The sequence below is a fragment of the Erythrolamprus reginae genome, chromosome 2, assembly GCF_031021105.1.
Source record: "Erythrolamprus reginae isolate rEryReg1 chromosome 2, rEryReg1.hap1, whole genome shotgun sequence".
Lineage (NCBI taxonomy): Eukaryota > Metazoa > Chordata > Lepidosauria > Squamata > Dipsadidae > Erythrolamprus > Erythrolamprus reginae.
The window spans coordinates 291,137,432-291,159,831 of NC_091951.1; the positions used below are offsets into that span (position 1 = coordinate 291,137,432).

General features: G+C 40.7%; 1 protein-coding gene across 2 annotated transcripts in view; it reads right to left on the reverse strand.

Annotated features, from left to right (window-relative positions):
• PRDM6 (PR/SET domain 6) overlaps nucleotides 1-22,400 on the reverse strand; it is a 118,400-nt gene that overhangs the window by 14,412 nt on the left and 81,588 nt on the right. The window contains exons 6-7 of one of the 2 annotated variants that reach the window (XM_070736316.1): nucleotides 21,640-21,982; nucleotides 12,095-12,133 (exon numbers count right to left, since the gene is read on the reverse strand). In XM_070736316.1, the coding sequence (XP_070592417.1) occupies nucleotides 12,095-12,133; nucleotides 21,640-21,982 (382 nt within the window). The remainder of the gene's footprint in view (nucleotides 1-12,094; nucleotides 12,134-21,639; nucleotides 21,983-22,400) is intronic. The other variant, XM_070736317.1, reaches the window with a different exon arrangement.

The following is a 22,400-nucleotide window of genomic DNA, read 5'->3' on the forward strand; positions in this document are numbered from 1 at the left end:
CCCTACTACACTTCCACTTTTACATTTTTAAAACTTTTTTCCTTTCATTCATTTTGTGTACAAATGGATGGAGGGGCACAACAATATTAATTTGGGGGGGGGAGTTGGGGTTATTTATTTCTCTATCCTATACTTCCACTTTCAAATTCTTAAACCATTTTTTCCCATTCATTCATTTTGTGTACAAATGCATTTTAGGGAACAACAATATTACTTTGGGGGTATTTTTGCAGTTATTTATTTCTCTATCCTATTCCTATATTTCCAATTTCAAATATTTAAACCATTTCCCCCCATTCATTCAATTTAATTTTGTGTGCGGCAAGACTGCCACTCAGTAAGCCCCCCCCCCAAAAAAGGTTGCTTAGTCTGAACAAGCCTGCTGTTCCTGTCTGAAGAAAAGGTCTCCAGTGCGGTCTGGGGTCCTTCTAGTCTTGGAAAGCAACACCTGCTTCCAGGGCGAAAGCTACTTCCTGTATCCAGAGGGAGGGGGACTTGTCCAACATGCAGATTGGTTGGGTGAAAAAGTTCATGTAGGAGTGATAAATCGAGCCATTTCAGTAATTGCAAAGTGCAATGGCTCACATGTTGAAGGCCGCCCTGATTCTTTTAAAAATCGTGGAATAATAGTCAAATAAATAAATAAATACATTAAAAGGGGTGGACTGACAGTTTTGTCTCGCTACTGACCACTGAAACTCGTACTTTTGGGTCCACCTCTGGACCACTTTCTTTCAATTTCTTTCTGTGCATTTCTTTTTGTTCTATATATAACAAAAGCCACTAGAGCTCTGTCAATTTATTTTTGGGTAAAACAAGGGCCAATTCCTATTTCTGCATCTCTTTCTTCTATCTAATCTGAAGCCTCTAGCGCTCTCTGAAATTTAATTTTGGGTCAAGCATGGGACGACTTCATGATTTTGATATTTTCTTTGTCTAATACAAAGGCTCTACTGCTGCGTGGGCATTTAAGTTTTACAAGGCATTTTTTTCTCTAATTCTAGTTCCACCTGAACGCCGCACCTTCATCTGTTCCTTGGACCAGTGTCACTGCAGGCCTTCAAACATGAAGAAAGCTGCAAAAAAGGGACATGGCCATGCTGCTGCTGCTGCTGCTGCTGCTGCTGTTGCTGGTGATGGAGCTGGTGCTGCAGGGGCAGGTAGAGGGCGTGTAACATCTGCGTCTCCTACCCCTTCCTCTGGTGCAAGCAGGAGCCGGGGTTTGGTGCAAGAAGTTGGAGATGACATGGCATGCAGCGCTACCTATTCCTTGGTATTGCCTTCTACACACTCCACCACATCTGCGTGTTCACTGCCTGTGTCATCACCCCCCCCAAAGCAGCAAGGCCGTCTCACCCAGAAGCAGCGGAGTCTTTAATGCTGTTCTCTGAAACTTGCAACAGGAATGCCATGGGGTGTCCACCTGCCCAATCCGCAGTTGCAGACCTTGGGCTTCCGGATAGCCAGGAACTTCTGCCGGAGAAAGAGGAGGTGTCCATGGCATCATCGGGGAAGACCATGATCGATGATGATGAGACCCAGATCCCCACACTTGCAGCTTACTGCAATGTAGAGTCTGAGAAGGAGGCTAGCGGGGAGGAGTCGGTGGAAGAAGATGACGAGGTGCTAGATCCCACATGGACCGAAGGCCAACAGAGTTCAGAGGAAGAAGAGGCTGTGGTAGTCCCACAGCCCCAGGCAGCCAGCAGAAGCGGAGAGAGATGTCTGCAAACCCTCATTGCTGAGTCTGCTGGTACTACTGCCCACCGTGTCCAGGGGCCGAGCACGCCTCATGTGTCACAAAGAATCTCACCAGCGTGGCATTTTTTCAAGCAGTCAGCAGAAGACAAAAAAAAGGTCGTTTGCAATCTCTGCCACCAGTCCCTGAAGCGAGGGAGAGATCTTAATAATCTCAGCACCAGCTGCATGACCAGGCACCTGATTTCAAAACATGACCTTCGGTGGGGACAATACCTTAAAAGTATTCAAACGCCTGGATCTTCCCCTTCTGCTGTAGCTGCCTCGGCCACTGCCAATGCCCCCCCAACAACAAGGTCACCTGTCTGTCCCTAAAGGGACATTGATGGATCACCACTGGCATCACCACCACCAGCAGCACCAGCAGCAGCACCACCACCACCACCACAATTGCCAAACATGTCTACACCATCCCAGGGAAGCATTCATCAGCTGTCCATCCCTCAAAGTTTTGATAGAAAGCAGAGGTTCGGGCCATCCCACCCACGAGCCCTGGCCCTAAATGCCAGCATTTCACAGCTGCTTGCATTTGAAATCCTACCCTACCGCCTGGTTGTGACACCAAGTTTCAGGAAATTTCTTAAATTGGCTGTCCCACAATACTCTGTTCCCAGCTGCTATTAGTTTTCAATCAAGGCCGTCCCTGCCATGCACCAACATGTAGTGGAGAAAATTCGGTGTGCACCGCAAAATTCTGTCAGTTGCTGCATCCATCCACCTCACCACTGTCACATGGACCAGCAAACATTGCCAGGGCCAGTACATCTCTCTCACTGCCCACTGGGTGAATGTAGTGGCGGCTAGGAATGAGGCGGGAAGCAGTTCAGCGCATATCCTTCCACCACCCAGGATTACTGGACATCAGTCGGTGCCTGCTGTTGCCTCCTGCTCCTATTCTGCTTCCCCGTCTTCTTCCTCCACATCCAGTAAGCTCAGCTCGGCCACCTCCTACTTCAGAACGGCCGTGGGTGCTGAAACTCATCTGCTTGGGCGAGAGACCACACACCACCCAGGAGCTATGGACCGGCATCCAGGGGCAGACAGATGAGTGGTTGTTGCCGCTGAACCTGAAGCCAGGGAAGGTGGTGTGCGACAATGGGTGGAACCTTGTGGAAGCCTTGGGCTGAGCGGGATTGACACACATCCCTTGCATGGTGCATGTGGTCAATCTGGTGGTGCAGAAGTTCCTGGCCAAAGTGCGTGCGGTGTGCGCGCACTTTCGACGTTCCCACCATGCTGCTGCTCACCTATCTTCCCTGCAGAGGAACTTTGGCCTTCCCACCTACCGTCTCATCTGCGATTTGCCAACCAGGTGGAATTCCACGCTGCATATACTTAAAAGGGTGTGTGAGCAACAGCAGACAATAGTGGATTACCAGTTTCATAACCCACAGTCAAGCAGAAGTGCAGACCCACAGCATTTTACCCCCAGTGAGTGGCCTCCATGAGGGACATTTGCTCCATCCTGAATGGCTTCCAGTATGTCACCAATATGGTCAGCGCTGACAATTCCGTTGCAGTGCTACCATCCCCATGGTTTGCCTACTGGAAAAAACCCTTCAGGCCATGCAGGTTGTGCGACAGAAGGAAACAGAGCGGCAGGCAGAACAGGAGGGGCAGGCGGAGGAAGGCCCATTTTCCCAGCAAATCTATGTCTTGCAGGGTGTGGGGCTGTGCCAACAGCAGCCAGGTACTCCGCTGTCCAGCCAGCGTAGAGTTTTGGGGCAGGAGGAGGAGGAGGAAGACTTGCAGCAGGGTGGCCCCCAGTGCAGCTCATAGGCACCAATGGAGCGTGACTGGATGGGGGAGCAGGAGGAGGAGGAGAGAACATTGCCTTGACTCTGTGCAGCCTGGCTCACATGAGCCACTACATGCTCCAGTGCCTGAGGAATGACCCCAGGGTAGCCCGCATCCTTGACTCGGCCAGTTACTAGGTGGCCACCCTGCTGGATCTCCGTTATAAGGACCGCATCACCTCCTTCATACCAGTGCCTGAGCGAGAGCACAGAATACGTGACTACAAGCATGTGCTCGTGGACCCACTATTGGAAGAGTTCCCACAGCAATTGGAGTGCCCAGTGGTGGCACGTGGAGTAGGAATAGGATGCAGTTGGCAACGCAGCGGGGACACTGGCAGCACCGCAGGGGGGTGGTCATTGGAAGACATCGCAAATATGCATGAAGTCATATTCGACCTCCACACAGATCCACCACCCTTGGATGTGATATCCCATAGCAGAAGGCATCACGTGACCTGCATGGTGGACGAATACATGTCCACGCACATGATGGTTCTTAGCGATGCCTCCACCAAGTTCAATTTTTTGGTAGGGAAATTGAACACATGGCCAGAGCTTGCCCTCTATGCCCTGGAAGTGCTGGCCTGCCCTGCGGCAAGCATCCTGTCAAAGTGTGTGTTCAGCACCGCAGGAGGGGTTATCACTGATAGAAGGATCCGCCTATACACAGTCAACATTGGCATACTGACATTTCTAAAAATGAACCAGGCGTGGATCACAGAGGATGTTGCTGTGCCACCACCTGAGTGAGTGGTTAGAGCGTTCGCTACCACCACCACCAACACCACCCTCACAGTTGTAAAATTCATCATGTTATGTATGTATATAGTCAGTTATATTTTTATGGTGAAAGTTTGGGTATAGTTTGTGTTTGACTAAAGTTTGTGTTCAATAAACCTATTTTTTGCACAGATTTGTTCTGAGAGCCTAAATGGATGTTCCTTCCAAGTTGTGTCACCTATTGAAAATCTTTGATATCCATATGTATTTTCCTGGGAAAACTTTTAGTGTGTCCTGAGTTCGAATCCAGTCAATGGCTGTACTGTGCACCTGGCCAGGAAGAAAAAATTTCTTTAGCAAAAATGGTTGCAGGGAGCCTAAATGCTGGGAGTCTTCGGAGAGGGGCGGCATACAACTCTAATAAAGTATAAACTATGTCCCCTCCCAGAACTGTCACCATTTGTAAATCTGAGATATGCAGACTTATAGTAATGGGATGTAATGGTCTGGTTTGGGTTTGATAAATACGGTTTGTGTTCTTTCTCCACCAGTTGCAATTTGCCAACACTACCCTCAGTTTCCAGTCTGCTGTTACTACTGCCCACAGCGGCCAATGACCCAGCACGCCACATAGCACATGCCCTCCAATCACACAGGATTGCTGTGCAAAATCTGGTGGGTGGCTGCTGTTGCCTCCCCCCACCTACTCTGCCTCCCTGTTCACCCTCCTGCAAATTTAATTTGGGGGAAACCACAGGTCTGCCTTCCGCGGCTCTATTTTTAAAAAGTTTGGAATTTGGTTCGAGTTCGGGTTCGGTGTTCGGTGACATCACCCGAATTTTTTGCAACGTTCGCCCGAATCCACCGAACCTGAACTCCGTTGGGTTTGCCCATCACTTACTATCATATAAAACTGTTACCCTAGACCTGAAGTCATGTATAAATAATTTAAGTTATTGGTTTTCCAATGAAAATTACAAACCTTTTTTTCAGCGATAAGAACTATACAGCAAAATAATCAAACTTTTAGTAAAAGATAAGTTCTTCCCTGATGCAGATGACCAATGAGAAATTGAGCCAATAGGACATGTGGGATTGGTTTAGAAAGTTAATTTAAAGTGATTATACAAATTCTGCATACCTCTTCAATGCAAATAATCTGTTTCGCCTCAAAGAAGGCTCATATATATATATATATTTTCCATTTACAACAACACAAAGATTGGAACTTCAGCCTGAAGATGGTGAATGTGATTTCGCCGAAACGTCGCATAGACATGCAAAACATTACACAGGGCAAAACCCGAACTCAGAACAATCTACATATATATATATATATATATATATATATATATATATATATATATATATATGTCACATGTTTAAGCTGAATATTTTGAAAATTATATATATTATTTCAAGCTAGAATAAATTCTACTTTATAGCTTTATACTTTATACTTTATACTTTATAGCTGCAGAAAAACTTGGACTGTGTCATCCTGAACACACCTATTTCATAGTTAATTTTTTTTTAAATTTTGCTTTCCAAAATTAGAAAAAAGAATTCATTTTGCCTTTAGCTAGACAACTCCAAATTGTAGCTTTCTTTTGTTGAAAATGCTTTACTATGCCAATGGAAACTTCAAAGCTTTAAGCATATTTATTCAACTGGCTGTTTTATTTATTTATATTTAGCTCTATTTATATTTAGCTTTATTTATATTTAGCTCTAAATATTTATTTATATTTAGCTATTTTATTTTTAAAATAAGGATATAGCTTTAGGTGCCTCAGTAATTTTAGTCTTGAGGGATAAGCAGCTTAAGCTACAATTTGCAAAACCTGTAATGTCTGATGTACACTGATGTCTAACCAGAGATTTTTTCTGAACAAATATGTATTGCTGAAGAGCTAAAACAAAAGAGCAAAGGAATGAGACAATGGTGACCAGACATACAGAACAATTCAATTAAGTGTATAATAAAATGTAATCCCTCATTCATCAGCTGGACTGCTTAATTGTGACTACTTGCATCACTGATCACCAATACTATTATTTTACAGTGCTTCAGAGCACTGATCACAGAATTTTTCTGCTTGATTAATGACCTAGCTTTGGTCAATAGTTCAATACTATATTATTTTAATTACATTATAAAATCTGTGATGAGTGTTCCACAACAAGTTTCAAATGTAAAGTTCTATAAACTGTAAGATACCAGTTGAACTGAAATTATTAATAATAATCAGATTTCCAAACATTATTTGATTATTTCTTATGTAAATGCTTGTAGGAAGGGAGAAAAAGAATTCTTTTCTTTTATGATGAACTACCATAAAGCACTTTTAGTAAACCCTACTGGTAATGCTACTAATAAAAGGATTTATGCATGCATAGATTAGATAGACATAAACAGACAGATAGATAGATAGATAGATAGATAGATAGATAGATAGATAGATAATAAACAGACAGACTCATGCCAATAAATGAAAAATAATTGTCATGCAGAAGCCAGAACTATATACTGAGAAGGATGATGCAGTATCTTCCAAGTTGATACTGTATCGTTATTGTACTAAATTTATTTAGCACTCTGGTATTAAATTTGGTTTATTATTGGATCATTTTCATACAGATATATAGATGATAGATACAATGATGGACTCCTACGGGAACGGTCAGGATCGCAGTTCTGGTAGCAAAATTTGCAGCTCCACTCAGAGCACCCAATCTGCACTGAAAGATGTTGAAACAAAATGCATAAGCCACGCGCATGGTGTGGTAGTAAAAATTTTGGTAGCCCATCCCTGGGTAGATAGATAGATACATAGATGGATGGATGGATGGATGGATGGATGGATGGATGGATGGATAGATAGATAGATAGATAGATAGATAGATAGATAGATAGATAGATAGATAGAAAGATTATAGATAGATGATTTCGATAGATACATATGACGGGGGGGGGGGGGGCAGAGACAGAGAGAGATGATAGGTAGATAGATGATTGATAGATCAGAGATTAAATTCAATTTTTTTTCCCCTGGTTCTGTGGGCATGGTTTGGTGGGTGTAGCAGGGGAAGAATATTGCAAAATGTTCGTTCTCATCCCACTGCTGAGGGAAGGATATTGCAAAACCTCCACTCCCACCCCACAGTGGGGGCAACCAGAAGAGGTATTTGCCAGTTCTCCGAACTATTTAAAATTTCCACTACTGGTTGTCCAGAACCTGTGAGAACCTGCTTAATTTCACCTCTGTGACTGATGATATATATAGACAGATAGGCAGAGACAGAGAATGAGATAGGGAAAGGGAAACGGAGAGAGATGGAGAGATGATATAGAGAGATATGATTTCTCAATTCCTTTTTCTAGTATCTATTTACAGGGTACGATTGCCTTTTGAAGTGGAAGACTTTTGGTCTGAGGGCACTTTATTAGGACAGATTATTTCTGAGCTCTGAAAATCCTATGGTTGTGATGGCAAACCTATGAAATTTTGGACATAGCTGCTTTTCATACAAAGTTCAATGTACATAGTTTTCAGGCTTCCCAAAAAAATCAGATATTTTACATTGCATTAATACTACAGATTAAACGTTATATTCTAATGCTTACTGTTATGACTGGAAAGCAATTTCAGTTTTTTGTTCAAAGGAACTATTCATTTTTATATAGAAAGTGAAGCTGATAAGTCAAATGTACAAAAATTTACTAAGGATTTCATATTTCACTATAGTGTATTCTATTTTCCTGGAGCACTTAATAATAATGTGCTGTATTAAGATATTTTTAGTATTAGATTCTTTTAGCAAAATAATAAACCAAGATGTGCTGTAATCATCATGAATTGATTTTCTGAGAATGAGTGGGATCATTAACATTTATTAGCCCCTGGTTATCTATTTTTTAAACTGGTACCAAAATAAACAAATAAGTCACTAAATAAAATCAATTAATTCTTTATCTCAAGGTGATTAATTTTTTTCTGCAAAATCAAATCATTCTTTGTTTATAAACAATAGTCTCTCTGAAACAATTGCAATTGAATAAGAAATATACTAAGCCCTTAACATTTGTCAGAAAAACTGCAGATACTATACTTTCAATAATATTATTTTTCATAAAAGAAATGTATAGTGATTGCTCAGTGATTTACTTAATAAAGAGTAATAATTTTCTGTAATATAGGCTCTATTATGATGATGTCACTTCATGAAATGAAGGCAGGGAGGAGGGTTTTTTTTCAAACAAAGCTTAGATTTACAAATATGAGCTCATATTTGTAAATCTAAGCTTTCATGTAAATTTTTTAAAAATATGATTGGCATAAGCAGCTAATATTCAGCTCTATTATAGTGATATTAGACAGTAATATCTCACATATCTAGAATATTAAACTACAAACAAATAACTCTACAAGTTTTTTAGAAGTGATTATGCAAGAAGAATTGAATCTTCAATTTGATTTATTGTCAGTTCATTCATAGTCAAGGTATGCTCAGAGGAACAAATCTTGATAAAGTGTCCATCATTGTTTTACATTCTGTTGAAAATATGTGATGGCAACAAAGAAGATAACCTGACTAAAGCTACTGTCACGGTTAATGCAGAATTGAGACAGGATAATAATGCTTCTGGTGATAACTTGCAACATTTTAGACATATCTTTCTAAACATCCAGATATAATGGGAAATATGAATAGGAGGATGCTATTATTCTTATGTGCTACTTGTGAAATGTAGGTAGATTTCTGAATAGCAATAGCACTTATATACCCCTTCATAGTCAAGGGTGGGTTCTAACTTACCTTGCTGTCAGTTCGCTTTCTCCTACGTTGCATGGGCACATGCACAGTAATGAAAAAAAAATCTAATTTTTTTTAAACCAAAAACAAGATAGCAACCGCATGCACAGTGCCGGAAAGTCAACTTCTGCGCATGCTCAGAAGAAAAAAATGAATTAATTTTTTTTAAAAAAAGAATTAAAAAAAACAAAAAGACATATGGCAGTGCCCATGGACTATTTCTGTGACATCATCATAACATCACCAGTAGGTCGCTACTAGTTCAGGCAAACTGGTCCGAACTGGGAAGAACCCACCTCTGTTCACAGTGCTTTACAGCTCTCTCTAAGTGGTTTACAGAATAAGCATATTGACCCCAAAAACAATCTGGATCCTCATTTTACCCACCCCGGAAGGATGGAAGGCTGAGTCAACCTTGAACTTGATGAGATTTGAACTGCCAAATTTCAGGCAGCTGGCAGTCAGTATAAGTAGCCTGCAATACTGCACTCTACTCGCTGCACCAACATGGCTCATAGTTACTATCAAACAGAAATGATGGACAAGATTGCATTGTTCTTAAAATCAAACAAGATACTCCAAAGAATATAATTCAGGAAAATTCCACTACCCTCACACTAAAAACACACAAGTCTATAAGATACTGTTTTTCAATCTCCGCACTATGGCCCATTTGTGTGAAGTAAAAGATCCAAATTATTATTATTATTATTATTATTATTATTATTATTATTATTATTATTATTAATTAGATTTGTTTGCCGCCCCTCTCGGCAGATTCGGGATGGCTCACAGCAACAATAAAACAATGTACAACAAATCTAATAATTTAAAAAACACTAAAAAAACCTTATTAAAAGCAAACATACACACAAACATACCATGCATAAACTGTATAGGCCCGGGGGAGATGTCTCAATTCCCCCATGCCTGATGGCAGGGGTGGGTTTTAAGTAGTTTACGAAAGCAAGGAGGGTGGGGGCAGTTCTAATCTCCGGGGGGAGCTGGTTCCAGAGGGTTGGGGCCGCCTCAGAGAAGGCTCTTCCCCTGGGTCCCACCAAATGACATTGTTTAGTCGACAGGACCAGGAGAAGGCCAACTCTGTGGGACCTAACCGGTCGCTGGGATTCGTGTGGCAGAAGGCGGTCCTGGAGGTATTCTGGTCTGATGCCATGAAGGGCTTTATAGGTCATAGCCAACACTTTGAATTGTGACCGGAAACTGATCGGCAACCAATGCAGACTGTGGAGTGTTGGTGTAACATGAGCATACCTAGGGAAGCCCATGATTGCTCTCACAGCTGCATTCTGCATGATCTGAAGTTTCCGAACACTTTTCAAAGGTAGCCCCATGTAGAGAGCATTACAGTAGTCGAACCTCAAAGTGATGAGGGCATGAGTGACTGTGAGCAGTGGATCCTGGTCCAGATAGGGCTGCAACTGGTGCACCAGGCGAACCTGGGCAAACGCCCCCCTTGCCACAACTGAAAGATGGTTATCTAATATGAGCTGTGGATCGAGGAGGACGCAAAAGTTGCGGACCCTCTCTGAGGGGGTCAATAATTCCCCCCCAGGGTTATGGAAGGACAGCTGGAATTGTTCCTGGGAGGCAGAACCCACAGCCACTCCGTCTTATCAGGGTTGAGTTTGAGTCTGTTGACACCCATCCAGACCCTAACATCCTCCAGGCACCGGCACATCACTTCCACTGCTTCGTTGACTGGACATGGGGTGGAGATGTACAGCTGGGTATCATCAGCATACTGATAATACCTCACCCCATGTCCTTGGATGATCTCACCCAGCAGTTTCATGTAGATATTGAATAGCAGGGGGGAGAAGACCGACCCCTGAGGCACCCCACAAGGGAGTAACCTGGAAGTTGACCTCTGACCCCCCACTAACACCGACTGCGACCAACTGGAGAGGTAGGAGGAGAACCACTGAAGAACCATGCCTCCCACTCCCAACCCCTCCAGCCGGCGCAGAAGGATACCATGGTCGATGGTATCGAAAGCCGCTGAGAGGTCGAGAAGCACCAGGACAAAGGATAAACCCCTGTCCCGGGCCCGCCAGAGATCATCCATCAACACGACCAAAGCAGTTCCTGTGCTGTAGCCGGGCCTGAATCCTGACTGTTGAGGGCCTAGATAATCGGCTTCTTTCCAGGACCGCTGGAGTTGGAGCGCCACCACCTTGTCAACAACCTTCCCCATAAAGGGAAGGTTGGAGACTGGCCAATAGTTGTTAAGAATGGCTGGGTCCAGGGAAGGCTTCTTGAGGATAGGAAGTACTGCACATCTGGAACCCAGCCTCTGCGACATCACCAAGGGCCAGCTGCCTCCATTTTTCCTTCCAAGGCCCAACAACTTGTGGTGTCCTTACAGGATACACATCTCATTAGATGTGTGATGAAACGTATTTGATCTGATGTGCTCCTCAGTAGATGAGAGGAAGTGCTGCACATTCAGATGGTCCTTGACTTACTTCTCCATTGATGTTGCTTGTGAGAAGATCGCAAAAAAGGATCATGGTTGCCAAGCAGCCAGATTTGGATCACATGATTAAGAGGACGCTGCAACCACCAGAAGTGTGAAAATGGTCATCGGTCACTTTTTTCAATGCCGTTGTAACTTCAAATGATCATTCAATGAATTGTAATCAAGAGCTACCTGTGTTAGCTCGTATCTCATGATATAAGCTTGAACATATTTTATTTATTCCTCCATCAATATATTATACATGCAACATTTAATTTATCAAATTAGAATGTGCTACAAATGTTATTTTTTTAATTATATAAGAAATTGTCAATATATATATATATATTAAAACAAACACACACACACATATAATTTATCATTGAAAATGCATGGTAGACTCTGTGCGACATTAAAAAAGTAATGATGTGTATTGTAAGAACTGCTTTTTAATTAAAATGCATTATGAAAAAGTTATTTTTTTAAAAAAAAATCACTTTGATTGAAGGCTTCTGCTTACCCCTTTCTGGAGCCCCCCAAATGGGATTGTTGGGAATTTCTGCAGCAGAAAAACAGAAGAGAAAAGGGATTTCTAATCCTGGTTCATGGAATGATTAGTAAGATTGTCGAGAACCAGGTGAAACAAACAAACAAGCAAACCAAATCTTGGAACCACTTGGCCAATTCCTTCTAGAGGTGCTTCTAAATTTTAGCTTTAAGATGATTTCAGGAGAAGCATTATATTAATTAGCAAGGGGGCGTAAAAATGAAGGAGGCAGTCTGAATAGCTTTCTAAGTTCTATCCCATTTTTATTTGAGACAGAACCTCTTTTGTTCTTTTTTTTAAATTCTTCCTCTTCCACACCTGGTAACAGATTATGTAACGAAAGTGGCGAAAACTATTTCCAGAAATCCAATTACTATAAAACTTGACATTGCCTACATACAAAACTTGAACATACTTAATTTATGCCCTGGGGATATTACTGTCTACCATACATTTTTTAAAGGCTGAGACTACTACTTTTAAAATAATATAACATAACATATATTATATCTTATATTTAATCAATTAATTAATATAAATAATCATTATACATTATTCTCATATCATTACTCTGAAAAATGATACCATTAATTTTTTGCTTATGATACATTTTCCACAACTATATCATAAAGAACATAAGACCCTTTTATTGCATTATTATTATCTTCAGAATTTAAGGAAGGCTGTTGTAGTATCCTACAGAAAAGCTATTAGAAAGAGCATCAGATGTGTAATTATCTCCTAGGAGTAACTAGAAATAATCAGTCATAGTAATCCACCTCAGATGATATTAGGTTTAAATTAAAATAGATACTTATAGTCTAGAATGGGAATAGAAATTCCAAATGAAAATATTCATGCAATATATATATATTAAATGATGCAATTATACAAATGCTGTACTATATATCCCAGTGATGGTTAATCTTTTTGGCACCGAGTACTGAAACTGGAGTTCATGTGAGCAGGTGTGCAAATGCACCAGAGCACCAGAACTCAAAAGACAGCAGCTGGCCATGCACATTCACATGGAGACCAGCTGCTCTTCCGGGGTCCAGCACATGCATGCGCACCAGCCAGCTGGTCTCAAAGACCAGCAGTCCGGTGTGCATGTGCACAACTGAACCCAGAAGAGCAGCTGGCGACGGCAGGTGTGCCCACAAAGAGTGCCACCTCTGGCATGTGTGCCATAGGTTAGCCATCATAGATATATACCATATATACTCGACTACAAGCCGAGGGTTTCAGCACAAAAAATGTGCTGAAAAATCTGACCTTGGCTTATACTTGAGTCACTGACGGCGCTCGGGCACTGCGATGGCCTGAGTGCCGGCAGGGATACTTCAGTTATATGTGTAAAGAGCTACCACTGCAGAGCAGAGAGCGAGCGCTCCCTGCTCCACAGTGGACTCTGGACAGCCACAGACCTGTGGCTGTCCGGAGTATCTGGCACAGGCAGCATGATGACATCACACGCTCTGTGTCAGTAAGAAGACAAAGTGGCAGGGAGCAGCGGGGAGGCGGAGCAGCAGGGGATTGAGGTAAGTACTTACATTTTTTTGCCTATACCTGCCTTGGGGAACAATTACCTGCCTATAAATGCCTATACCTGCATATTGGGGACAATTACCTGCCTATAATTGCCTATACCTGCATATTGGGGACAATTACCTGCCTATAATTGCCTATACCTGCATATTGGGAGACAATTAGCCACCCCGAGTCTGTAGAGAGGGGCAGCATACAAATCTAATTAATAATAATAATAATAATAATAATAATAATAATAATCATCATCATCATCATCATCATCATCATCATCATCATCGCAATCTCAGGGGACAGCAGAATTGAGGAGAAGTAGCTAGAGAAATTAGTGAAATACGAAGATCTAAAAATCGAGCTGCAACGAATCTGGCATAAGCCAGTGAAAGTGGTCCCAGTGGTACTTGGCATGCTGGGCGCAGTGCCAAAGGATCTTAGCAGACATTTGAAAACTATCACAATTGACAAAATCTCCATCTGTCAATTGCAAAAGTCTGCTTTACTGGGATCGGCAAACCTAATTCGCCGCTACATCACGCAGTCCTAGGTGCTTGGGAAGCGCCCAACTGGTGATGAAATACGAAATCCAGCATAGTGATCTCATTTGCTGTGTTGTATTGACATAATAATAATAATAATAATAATAATAATAATAATAATAATAATAGTCATCGTCATCATCATCATCATCATCATCTGCCTATACCAGCCTATGGGTTTATTAAACAGCCTATGGGGGACATTAAACTATCTATACCTGCCTACTAGGAGGGGGTTTACTTTTTCAATTTTTTTTAAATCTTCTTAGAAATGGATCTTAGTACTTCTAATCCTGGACAAACACAAAAACGGAGGTCATACGAAGCTAGGTTTAAAATTCATGTTTTGTCAAGAGCAGAAGAAAGCAATAACAGTGTTGCAAGTAGGGAATCTGTGTTGACGAAAAACAAGTGAGAGAGTGAAGGAAAATGAAAGCTGACTTGGAAAAGATTCCAAAGGCAAACAAACAAACAAACAAACAAACCTCGACATGGTTTATCAATTTCATATGGGGCTCTAGAGACTGAATTGCAGAAATGGGTTATGGAGTGTCGTCAAAACGGTTACTGTATAACACGAATTGGAATTCGCTTACATGCCCTTCAAATGGCTAGATGTGACAAATTAATGCCTCAATTAATGTAATTTTATTGGTTTCCATTTTTATAAGTTACCAGTAGCCACTGCATTTTCCACCCTAGGCTTATACTCGAATCAATAAGTTTTTCCAGGTTTTGTGGCAAAAGTAGGTGCCGCGGCTTATAATCGGGTCGGCTTATACTCGAGTATATACAGTACTATACTGTACTACTACTGTTACTACTGAAAACAGGAAAAACACTGGGAAAAAGGTACTTGCAAAACAACCCTTTGAAATGCCACAAAAGCACTTGCACTCTGCCACTATAATCATGATACAGACACTGAATGTCTCTATTCTTGCCTACAATCATTCAGTCATTTTACTGTCAAATCTACTTGAGCAACCAGCCATAATATCCATAAACCAGTTCAAGTTAGTGAATTACACAAGTAAAAAGTAGCCAGGCATGATTTCCAACTTCTAATCTCAACTAACAAATGCTCTGTCTTACATAGAAACATAGAAACATACATATTGTCAAAAGAATCAGAATACAAAATACAAACTTCGAGGAAACAAACTTTCCTCATGGTGTTGAAGCCCTTGGAATACTCATCTCCAATGACCTAAGTGCTAGAATGCATTGTAACAACATTGCCAAAAAGCAGTAAGAGTTGTTAATCTAATCTTATGCAGCTTCTTCTCTGGCAATATTACATTGCTAACCAGAGCTGACAAAACATTTGTTAGACCAATTCTGGAATACAGGTCCCCTGTCGGGAACTCGCATTGCATATCATACATTAATACAATCAAGAGAGTCCAGAAATATTTCACAAGAAGAGTCCTTCACCAGTCACAACAAAATACCTAATTCCACCAGACTTGAAAAACTGGGATTAGACAATTTACAACTATGTCACCTAAGATCTGATCTAAATGTAGTTCATAAACCAAAATGTCTTTCCTTTTAATAACTATTTCACCTTCAACTGCAACAGTACATGAGCACGTAATAGATTCAAACTAAATGTAAACCACTCCAAACTCGACTGCAGAAAATACAACTTCAGCAAGAGTAATCAGTGCCTGGGATGCACTACCTGACTCTGTGGTTTCTTCCCCAACCCCCCGAACCTTAACCTTAGATTGTCTACAGTCGACATGCAAGGGGCATGCATAAGTGCACCACTGTGCCTACCATCCCTGTCCTATTGTCTTATTGTTCTCTTTTATCGTTACTTTTTTTAACAGACTATTACTATCCTATACATGATTGACAAATAAATAAATAAATAAATAAATAATTTAGGGGAGAACTGACTTTGGACCTACAAACCTTTCTCTGCTACCATTGAGAAGCAAGGGAAAGTCTATCATATTCATATTCCTGTTCAGACATTCTACCTAGGGCAGGGGTCAGCAACCTGAAAAAGTCAAAGAGACATTGGGACCCATTTTCCAAAGTAAACAAAACATCTGGAGTCACAAAACCTGGTTGGGTATGGTCAACTCAACATAATTCCCACCAAGTCACATGATTCCCGCAGCTAGCCTAACCAGGTTTTGTGGGTTTGTTTTCTATGAGAAAGGAGCATTTGTCTTTCTATTTTCCCTCTCTTTCTCTCCCTCCATCTCTTTTTTCCCCTCTCATCTTTTTCTCTCTTTCCCTCTCCCCATTTCTCTGTCTCTGTCTTTCTCTCTCTCTCCCCACCCAACTCTCTCTCCCTCTCCCTCCCTTCCTCAACTCTCTATTCTTCCCGTCTCTCTCTTTCTCCTTCTCTCCTCTTTTCTCTGTGTGCGTTGAGGAACGATCACCTTGCCTTCTCTTCGGACAATGCTACTTCCTTCTTGTGACTCCCTGGTTGTATGCGGCATACATGGGAACATGGCTTACAAAAGTGCATGTGGAGGGCAGGTGACGGGTGGCTGCTCGCTTAAGGAGGGTCTTTGGACACTATCCTGCCCTAAGGATCCAGCCATTGCCTTGCCATGTCCTGTGCCATCCTATATCTCTCCCCCCTGCCCCCCACCCCCCGCAGCATGATCTCCAGCCTGAAGCAGCAGGAAGCCACCTGCCCTCTGAGTGCAACTTTGCTGCGCTTGGCACTCGCTTGAGGGTCACCCCATGCAGGCACCCTCCTGGCCCTGTTACAGCTAGCCAGAGAGGCATGAGAGGGGGAGGAGGGTCACCCAAAAGGAAGCCCCAGACGGGGGTGGTTATGTTCCCCCACTAGCAGCAGAGAATCAGCCATGGCTGCTTCTCCATTCATGCTGTTGCTCTTACCTTCTCAGGCCAGGTGAGGGAGGGGAAGGTGATGCCAGTCAGTGATGGGACAGGGAGCCACAACAGGGAGTCCAAAGAGCTGCATGTGCTCCAGAGCCATGGCTTGCTGACCCCTGGCCTAGGGAGCATGACTGGAAAGTCCTTTGATTGGCAATTTAAGAACTGCTCCATAAGGTTCATATTAGCGTTGGTGTAACATGGGCATACCTTGGGAAGCCCATGATTGCTCTCACAGCTGCATTCTGCACGATCTGAAGTTTCCAAACACTTTTAAAAGTTAGCCCCATATAGAGAGCACTACAGTAGTTGAACCTTGAGGTGATGAGGGCATGAGGGACTGTGAGCAGTGAGTCCCGGTCCAGATAGGGCTGCAACTGGTGCACCAGGCGAACCTGGGCAAACGTCCCCCTCGCCACAGCTGAAAGATGTTTCTCTAATATGAACTGTGGATCGAGGAGGATGCCCAAGTTGCGGACCCTCTCTGAGGGGGTCAATAATTCCCACCCCCAGGGTTATGGACGGACAGATGGAATTGTCCTTGGGAGGCAGAACCCACAGCCACTCCGTCTTATCCGGGTTGAGTTTGAGTCTGTTGACACCCATCCAGACCCCAACAGCCTCCAGGCACCGGCACATCACTTCCACTGCTTTGTTGACTGGACATGGGGTGGAGATGTATAACTGGGTATCATCTGCATACTGATGATACCTCACCCCATGCCCCTGGATGATCTCACCCAGCAGTTTCATGTAGATATTCCACTCTTTAGTAATAATTCCAACAGTGACTATCCTTTGAATGATTTGAACAATGGTTTCTATGAAGTATTTTGCTTCAGTGCAACTTGGAACAAAACTTGAGCTCCTACTGTTTTGCAAATCAAAGTCAATGCATCTATAAGAGCAAAGTGACAGTAGTGCTTTACCATACTCTGCTCTAGAACCTCTTTCAGACTTTTTCTGCAGAGCTCAGTTGATGAGCTAATTTATAGTGTATAAATTAGATTTGACAATGTGAAAATCCACAATGCAAGCTAAGGTTTAAACCCTACTGATATATACTGAAGGTCTTTTAGGCTAAATATGTTGCAAGGATTGTGAAAACTTCTTATTCTCTAAGCACTCCTATAGTGTTGGATCAGAAGTCTGAAACAAGCCTTCTCTCACAGTATTAATCCAGCGTTGATGGCTGTACAAATGGCTTTATTAAGATGAAGAAGGTGTTCTCTTTATCTTCACGCAGGGAATCACTTTGCTAGAAGTGAAGGTGTTCGCTTTGTATAGGCCTAATAATTACATAGTGTTAAATGCTAATTAAATTATGAATTATACATGACAACAGTATTAATATGCATATCATTTTAAACACCTGCAATTCCCCTAGACTTGTAAATATATGCACTGGGGAAATTTCCTGATTGCCCCCAAATCTTTCTCCAACATTCTCCACTGCATAACAGCTATAACCTTGATAGGAAAAACTTCTTCACTTCATCTATCACAAGATATTTTACATTGAAACCACAAATAATTTTATAGCAAATCCATAAACTAGTTCTCAATTAATCCAGACCAAAAAAAATTAGTGTATATATGGAAAATGAAATTCTTATCATATATTACAAGATAGATGAATAGTTGACCAAAGGCCATTGTTTTTTAAGAAAGATTTAAAGATAATCTCTATTATTTTGATACAAAATTGTGATAATCTCAATTTCCAGTGTGTCCTTATTCCGCTAGCTGTCTCTACTCTCAACAGAAAAACACTACTCTTGTAAAATAATTTTAATATTGCATTTAGCTTTTGTGTCGAGAAAGCCATCCCAGAAAGCTGCTTATAATTCTTGATAAAAATATATTTTGTTTTATGTACACTGAAAGCATATGCACCAATGACAAATTCCTAGTGTGTCCAATCACACTTGGCCAATAAAAAATTCTATTCTCCTCTAATGAGATTTTATTCAGCTCTGTTTTATATAGGGTAACTGTTTAAAGAAGAGTTTTTCACCCTAATCCCATGAATTGCTGCTAGAGTTGACCTACTACTGTAGTTGGAAGCACATAAGATAAGGCAAAACAAACCTTCACCCTCAAGAGCACTGTGTTATTAGCTCAGTGTGAATCTGTTGGCATTGAAAAGTTTCAGGATCTGTATTCCAACCTAAATCTTCTCGGATTAACAATGATATTGACTAAGAGTTACACTTTATATAATTGCTTTACTCAACTACAAAAACTTTGACAAAAAGTGCAAGAACATTGTTCTCACACTTCCTTATTTGGTGAAGATAAATTAGCTTGCTAATATTAATATATAATCACTGGAAAACTGAAAAAAGTACAAGCACTAGCTAGCTGTACTAATGAAAGATGTACTTTCTACTATCCTTGCATGCTTTCGACTATTCATATCTTACATTTTTATTGTAATACCTAAAAACGGCCCCAGGGATTGCTTAAGTACTAAAAGTAAAAATAACTGATGTAGATTTCCATTACTACTAAGAGGTAGAGGTAAATGAGCTTCCATGTTTTTCTCTATCTCCTTAATACGTGGGGAATCTCCAGATAAATTCAAATATTGTTCTTTTGTAAAACACAATGAAAAACCTCTTCCTTCCTCTCACTTCAGACTATGCCCAATCTTATAGCCAAACAATGTAAATGGCTGCTATTTGAAGACTGTGAGCTTCAGCATTAATACAAGGTTACAGTTAAGAATCAGTGATAGGTTGGGCCATGCTTAGGAACATTATTACAATTTAGCATGATTAAGTGTGCAAATAAATCAATTGTGGAAGTCAATGGACATTTGAATTTGAAAAAAATGGCATGCTATCTTACTTTTTTAATCCTCAAAATTGTTATTGTAGATGCTTTAATTATGGCTCAATGTTTTGCACATTTTGATGCAGTGAGGATAGTAACATGAATTTGACTTTAATCCAAAGATCTGATTTCTTACAGGCAAAGAATATTTGATGTACATTACAGTACATGCATAAATACTTTATAAAATTAGCTAATTTACTTCAGTGAAGAAATTACCATTAAATACATATATCTCACCATACAATCTATTCATGTAATTGAAATGAACAAAAAAGTTGAGAGATCTATGCATCCATTCAAATATATTGGGATCCCTGGTGGAATAGCTTAAATTGCTTTGGAAAATTTCAAGCAATATTGAAAAGGTCTTTTCCCCCTTCTTCGAAATGAACATTTACTAATTCAATACATTTATTAACTTTAAACATGTTTAAACATGCCTGGGATAAACATATATCCATCCTAAGATAAAATACAAAAAATAGTATAAGGGCAGAGTAGATGGATCATGAGGTCTTTTTCTGCCGTCAGTCTTCTATGTTTCTATGTAACTTGTTCTAATGCAAAACCCACATAGAATATTTATTTGAAAAAAAACCCTGCAGTTCTATAGTAGTAAACATGATTAATGTATTTTGATGAGATTCCTATAAAATAATAAACAATTTATATTCAGCAATGAAAACATATTAAATGTTTACTAAAATGGCACATTGGCTTTCAAAACTTTCAAATCTTCTCCCTAATCTGCTAAGGCTCCTTTTCATCACTTGAAGTATCACAAGAACAATATTTGCAGATTGTTTCTCAAATGATTGTTCAGAACATTCAATCATTTCTGTTAAAGCACCTCTTTGTCACTTAAGGAACAACAAAATCCCAAACAATATTTTTATTGGGTTAATTTGATTTTTGCCTTTTGTGCTGCTAGCTATCACAATTGTCAAATAAACCAGATTTGATTCATAAATAATAGTTCCATTATCTCTACCGGGCCACCGGTCAGGATACCTGAAATTTTAATTCACTTGTTCAGCTAAATTTCATCCTTAGTTCATGGCCATAAAATTCTGTATTGACAAACTTTCAACCAACTTTGACTCTGAGGTATCTAGTCAACATTTTTCTTCGGTGTGGATATTAGTTTATTGAATAAATGGCATCTGTTTTCCTCCACATCACTAGTGGAGTAGGTATTTCCTTTTGACAGCTTTCCACGATTTATGGCTTTGCATGCTCTGAAGAAAAATAGTGCTAAGCAAAAAATTCCAATTCATTACCCCTTAGTACTTAATTAAGTTCATACACATTGCACACCATAGGTGAACCCTGAAATGGCTATGACAGCTGCTGAGCCACAAGTTATATTATCTCTCAAAGATAAAATGACTTTTAATTATCTTGACCTGTTTTTCTACATCTAGTATATCCATATATTTCCCTTCTATTTTGTCCCCCTCCTCCACTTTTCAAGAGATGTACCAAAGTAAGATTATATTTTTAGCCATTTTCTCTTATCTGTGTCTTTAGGTGTCCAATATTTTCACAAATAATAACACTAACCTACAGCCATTATCTGTATGTTTCATACAGCTGCAGATGAATTGCCCTGCTCAGGTTCCTCCTAATAACGTTCTGTTGCTGAAAAGAGTGTCAGCCTGATAAAGCAAAAGCAATGTTGTCTATATCAGCAGATAGAGAAGTAAAGAGTGCTCATGTTTTTACCTGTCAGGGTTCTGGGTACAAACATGCATTTGCAAGAGGATCCGCTGGGTGAAAGTCTTAAAGCATTGCCCACATTTCCAAAGATGCCAGTCACTAAATTCAGAATTTAATTGACTTGTTGATGTCGGACTTGCGAGGACTCGTTGGTTCTTTACATTGATCTGGTTGAATCCTGACTCGAGAGAACCCGATTTATCCAGAAGAGAGAAATTCCTGTTGCATGGTGTCTGTGGAAAGACTATGGATCGCTGTGGAGGGGCAGAGGGTGGTTTGCTAGTTTTGTTAAATGGTTGGAGAGTGTCTTGTCTTGACATGGCTTCCATAACAGTTGAAGGAACGTTCACTGAGGGGGAGGAGGGAACAAAAAATTCGTCTTATTATAACACAGCCTTCAGAAATATGAAAAAACCATTAGCGTAAACGCACACCACAATCTACATATCTTTCATTGTATTTTCATTGCTGAATTCTAATCGTGAAGATAAGCATTGATATGAATTTTTTCTGGTCTACATAAGCAGTCTTGTATTTGATGGTCAGGAAATGGTAAAAAAGAACTCCAATACACATTTGAGTTTTCATTTCTGGGTGTTTCCTCATGCCACAAACATCATGTTAAGTGGATGAACAGCACTGCAAAAAAGACTATTTTAACCATTGTGGTTGTTTTCTTTTTCAGAGGCAGAAGAAAAGTGGAAAATCTTATTTATAAGCCATAATAACCAATTATTTTCAGAATTTTATCACAATTTTTATAACAA